The sequence below is a fragment of the Panulirus ornatus genome, chromosome 58, assembly GCF_036320965.1.
Source record: "Panulirus ornatus isolate Po-2019 chromosome 58, ASM3632096v1, whole genome shotgun sequence".
Taxonomy (NCBI): domain Eukaryota; kingdom Metazoa; phylum Arthropoda; class Malacostraca; order Decapoda; family Palinuridae; genus Panulirus; species Panulirus ornatus.
In genome coordinates, this window is record NC_092281.1 from 11,054,124 (window position 1) to 11,060,123 (window position 6,000).

Consider the following 6,000-nt stretch of genomic DNA (forward strand, 5'->3'; position numbering starts at 1 on the left):
CATATTCACTAACAGCCAGATATTGACTGTCATCACTTTTGTCTTAGATGTGACTGGTATGACTGTCATCATGGCAAAGCCAAACAAGGCTCATATTTTGTCTCTCAGGTATGATGAAAGTTTCCGTTATCTTAACTTTGTAGATATGACATGCCAGATGTGGAATGTGATTACTTGTGCCTTCTATAATGGATATGGAAATTCATCACAACTTCCCAGACCAGGAAGCAATTTACTTATATTTTGGCTTTCATAAACAAGATTATAGGAAAAAGAAAATTATGGAAACCTCTTTCTACCATGTTCACTGTAGAGCAAGAGTCTGTTATGCATATCTTTGATCACAAGACTTTCCAGATCTAACAAATCATATTTGATATTACAGACATAGTACAAACTGCTATTTTGAAAGACATGTCAGTACAGTATATCAGAAAGTTAGATATACTGAGCTGATATCATAGACTAAACAAAGAGCAAATATCATTTCTATAATTGCAAAGTGGTATAAGGATTCACTTGTGAACGTGTCAAAATTTTAAAGTTATTCAAACTTTAAAGTGTCAGAATTTGAAAATTATTCAGCCTTTAAAGTGTCAAAATTATATTCAGCCTTGAAAGTGTCAAAATTTTAAAGATATTCAGCCATATCTTGTACATTTTAATGATTATAGAATAATGAATAAAGATGAGTCTAAGTTGCACTGTGAGAGTGCTCCTATGCAGAAAAGGTTGGCTCACTGCATGTCATTTTGAATCTTAACTGATCTAACAAATGTCCAATTTTTTCCTTCTGTGATTTCGTTGTTTCAGGCAGCTTGAGTCTCTCTGTTTAGGCGATGGCATCAGCCACGACTGACTTGAATACTGTATCTTGCAGAAAGAATTGCGAAAAACTAATCATATCATATCTAAACATGATTGTAATCCACATGTTCATCTTTTCATAGTTACGAAATCCAATGGAGAACTTTACGTATGCGACAGTTAGGGGGTCATCGGTGGACATGTACTTCAGGCGGCAGGTGGAGCTGAGCAACATGTACCGCACGATGGAGGGCAACAACTATCCCACAGCAGAGGAGGCCATTTTAGCTGTTAAATCAGGGTGGGTAGACAACCTAAAGCACAAACTTACACTGTCAGTGTTTTCAGTACTATTTGCTGGATTCATTGAGAGTGTAATATCCATTAGATGTATTCAGAAAATCAATAGCACTTGTTAATAAACTAAATACTTTCTTAAATTTGTTGGAATCTCTCTTTTCAGGAAGTTAAAGGCTTTCATATGGGACAGTTCACGTCTGGAATATGAGGCAGCAAAAGACTGTGAGTTGGTAACTGCTGGTGAGCTCTTTGGCCGCTCAGGATATGGCATTGGCCTTAAGAAAAACTCACCGTGGGCTGACAGGGTCACCCTAGCCATACTGGAGTTCCATGAAAGTGGCTACATGGAGGAGCTAGATAATAAATGGATCTTGCAGAACCAAGAAGATCACTGTAACACAGATGAGAAAGCACCAGCAACACTGGGTCTGAAGAACATGGCTGGTGTGTTTATCTTGGTGGCTGCTGGCATCGTTGGTGGCATAGGCCTCATCATCATTGAGATCATTTATAAAAAGCACCAAATTAGAAAGCAAAAAAGACTGGAAATTGCTCGTCATGCTTATGATAAATGGAGAGGGGCCATTGAGGTTTGTCTAAAAAGATTTCTGTTTTAAAGTTCTTTGTAAAGTTGTTCTATTTGTGGAATCTTTTAAATTTTTTGTGTATGAAAATAATTTCTGGTGATCAGACAAATAAGGAAAGAAAAAAGTACAAGTATTTCATTAGGTTATCATATTTACTTTTTCATCACAGAAACGGAAGACTTTACGGGCCTCCATGATGATGCAGAGAAGACTCAAGGCTAATGGGGTTAACGAACCATCAGTGATCTGTGTCAATGTTGAAGGTGGATCTGGGGCTGGGGCTGGGGCTGGGGCTGGGGCAGTCAGTTCTGGGGGTGGTGCTGCTGCCACCAGTATTGGAGCTGCTGACCTGCCTCGGATGCTTCCTCCACCACCAGCACCTCCAGCACCCCCTTCACCCCCAGGCCTACCTCCAGATGTGCCTCCAGCACCTCCAGCTCCCCGATGGGGTAATGACATTCGGCAGCGTCATGTTTCAGCTCAGGATGAAGGTCTGCCTCCTCCTCCTCCACCCCCTGCAGGTGTGGACACCATGCGGCTACACGCTTCCTACAAGAACCTGTTCGGCCCTGACCCGCCTGATCTGGTGGCGTGAGCACCCGCTGTTAGCCTCTGTATCAGAGGCAGCCAGGCTCACAGGGGCAAGTGACCCTGGCAGGGAGGCCCACTGACTCCCCTCTTCATAACGTCCACTCGGCGGTGCCCCGGGCCATGCTCCCCCAGGCCACTGTGCTGCGCACCACCAATGGCTCGCCAGCCAGGCCAGGGGGTCACTAACTACGCTTCTCACTCGTCAGCAACATTGTATAAACCCATGGACATTTATAGCATGTTATCAGTGGGTCATAGAACCTTGACCACCCTAACTTTAATTGTTTATTTTGGTAAAACACATTCAGACCCTTCTGCAACTCCTGGTTAGAAATTAAACTATATCTTAGTTGAGATAAGCCACACAGAAAAGACAGCAGTTGGTGAGGGACATTATGTGTGGTGGTGTAACAGAGCCAGTAGACACACTCCCACAGTACCCTTCGGGAGCGAGAGGGTGCGCTTGTTGATCTGTTGTTGTACTCCCATCCTGCTCCCTCACCAGGAGTATTTTAGCTAGGGAGCATTAGTGTGGAGCCCCAACCAGTGTGAGGGGCAGGGGGGGACTGTCCCTTATGCCGACAGTATGAGGGGCGAGTGGCAATGAGTGCCCCCTTAAGCTGTCAGTGTGAGGGGTAGCCAACAGTAAGTACCTCCCTCATGCTAAATGTGAGGGCCAAATGACACTGAGTTCCTCCTACTGCCACTAATATGGGCAGACACGAGTTCCACCTCCTACCACAAGCACACTTGATGGGGGTAACAAATAATGCCCTCTCTTGGCATCAAGTGACAGGAGTAGGCATTAGGAAGTGCCTTTTCATGCCACAGTTGCCTGGAGGTGGGCTGGTCACTGTTTCATCATGAGACTAGTGTCATGAGGTGGATCACAGTAAGGCCCTCACGTCCATTAGTGCTTGGAGTGGGGGTACCAGTGTGTCACCCATCACGTACACCAGTGTGAGATACGGGTACCTGCTAGTGCCAACCCCCCCTTACCCCTGTCACACACCTTTCTGTTAGCCTTGTAAGGCCCTGCTGAATATCTGGAATCTACACTGTTGATGATACGCTTATAATCGTTGTGTGTTGTGACCACGGACAAGAACGGCCACGCATGGACAAACATTAGGCATATAGCAACCTGGAGGTGCTGTGTGCTGAGGACTTATGGTGTGGTGGTCTGTTCCTGCAGTTGTTTACATGTATACTTATTTGTAATTTCTGAGGCTGAATAGAATGGAATTTGACTGAAAAAAATACTTTTTCAAAAAAAAAAATCTAAAACCTGAAAAACACCAGTTATTACATTGCTTTAAACTTAGGTAATAATGTTTAGAAAAAAAGCCATTGGTAGAAAATAAATTGTTAAAACAAATTTATAATAATTTCAGTAACATATTAAGTAATGGCCAGTATTGGCAATATGTTATTTTGAAAATGCCATTTAATAATTAAAGAGGCTATAGCAGTGGAGAGACCGACCAAGCCTTCCTATGTTTGGTGGCATGGGAGCCATGTTGATGGAGCTTGTAGTCCCACTAGGGGGAGTTCTGGCCCAGAAGTGTTGCAATAAGGAACAATGAGCCTTATGATACGACTACCGAAGGGTGAGAATAACCTAATGTGTGGTGTAGACAGATGTTTAGGTGTGTGAGTGTGTGGGTGCGTGTGTGTGTGTGTTTACGTGTGTTTGATACAAGGATCCAGAATGGAGCTAAAAGTTCTTATTGTAAGTGATTCTGTGGAGGGTTTCCTATAGTTTTGTCAACCGTGTATTCATTCATTTTAAGCTTTGAAATGTTCTTCCATTAACTGTGGTCATTTTCATTTGATTTGTACGGATGTGAAAATGAAACAATATACTGAACCATGATGTACTTATTCTGATGATTAATGAATGACTTCTGATAAACAAACAAGTTATATTTGGGTCAAGTGGCTTTGTCAACATTATGCTCAGTTGATAGACAGTATTAATTAGTAGAGTGTGTGTGTGCAACGTTCTTATTTTATTTAATAAGTTTTTGCATGTTTTGGACTAAGGAGATTGTATTAGTACTCAGCAGGGGTGACAGGAGATGTGTTTTACATACGAACAGTAGATGAATAAACCTCGTCTGATAGCAGACAGAAGGTTGGACACCCCTTGTTTAATACTAAAATAAAAACCACAACAGACGTTTTGTATCCTTAGCTGTGTACCATATGTTGCTCCCAATGACAGGAATTATTATTAACACTTGAAGGAACTGACTTGTCTCTAAACCATCATCATCACAGCTCCAATCACCATGTTGATACTCATTACAAGCTCTGCAAACACCTGGAACCATAAGTGCTAATCAGACTGGTTCCTAACAGGCAGTGATTTGGAAGTTCATTGCCTTCATAATGTTACTTTAGACTGACAATGAACAGTGGCATGTTGCACTGAGGAGATTATATATCTGCATAAAACATGTTCAGGGATCTTGTGGCCACACAGCATATACTGGGGTCATGAGTCCACACAGCATATACTGGGGTCATGTGCCCCCACAGCATATACTGGGGGTCATACGTCCACACAGCATATACTGGGGGTCGTGTGTCCACGCAGCATATACTGGGGTCATATGTACACACAGCATATACTGGGGGTCATATGTACACACAGCATATACTGGGGGTCATATGTACACACAGCATATACTGGGGGTCATATGTACACACAGCATATACTGGGGGTCATATGTACACACAGCATATACTGGGGGTCATATGTACACACAGCATATACTGGGGGTCATATGTACACACAGCATATACTGGGGGTCATATGTACACACAGCATATACTGGGGGTCATATGTACACACAGCATATACTGGGGGTCATATGTACACACAGCATATACTGGGGGTCATATGTACACACAGCATATACTGGGGGTCATATGTACACACAGCATATACTGGGGGTCATATGTACACACAGCATATACTGGGGGTCATATGTACACACAGCATATACTGGGGGTCATATGTACACACAGCATATACTGGGGGTCATATGTACACACAGCATATACTGGGGGTCATATGTACACACAGCATATACTGGGGGTCATATGTACACACAGCATATACTGGGGGTCATATGTACACACAGCATATACTGGGGGTCATATGTACACACAGCATATACTGGGGGTCATATGTACACACAGCATATACTGGGGGTCATATGTACACACAGCATATACTGGGGGTCATATGTACACACAGCATATACTGGGGGTCATATGTACACACAGCATATACTGGGGGTCATATGTACACACAGCATATACTGGGGGTCATATGTACACACAGCATATACTGGGGGTCATATGTACACACAGCATATACTGGGGGTCATATGTACACACAGCATATACTGGGGGTCATATGTACACACAGCATATACTGGGGGTCATATGTACACACAGCATATACTGGGGGTCATATGTACACACAGCATATACTGGGGGTCATATGTACACACAGCATATACTGGGGGTCATATGTACACACAGCATATACTGGGGGTCATATGTACACACAGCATATACTGGGGGTCATATGTACACACAGCATATACTGGGGGTCATATGTACACACAGCATATACTGGGGGTCATATGTACACACAGCATATACTGGGGGTCATATGTACACACAGCATATACTGGGG

General features: G+C 43.1%; 1 protein-coding gene across 4 annotated transcripts in view; it reads left to right on the forward strand.

Annotated features, from left to right (window-relative positions):
* The window catches only part of LOC139766935 (glutamate [NMDA] receptor subunit 1-like), a 90,092-nt gene extending 85,626 nt beyond the window's left edge, over positions 1-4,466 (forward strand). For all 4 annotated transcript variants that reach the window (XM_071695995.1, XM_071695997.1, XM_071695996.1 and 1 more), the window contains 3 exons: positions 951-1,108; positions 1,271-1,697; positions 1,864-4,466. In XM_071695995.1, coding sequence (XP_071552096.1) covers positions 951-1,108; positions 1,271-1,697; positions 1,864-2,289 — 1,011 coding nt within the window. In that variant the 3' untranslated portion in view covers positions 2,290-4,466. The remainder of the gene's footprint in view (positions 1-950; positions 1,109-1,270; positions 1,698-1,863) is intronic.
* Positions 4,467-6,000: the final 1,534 nt, after the last annotated feature.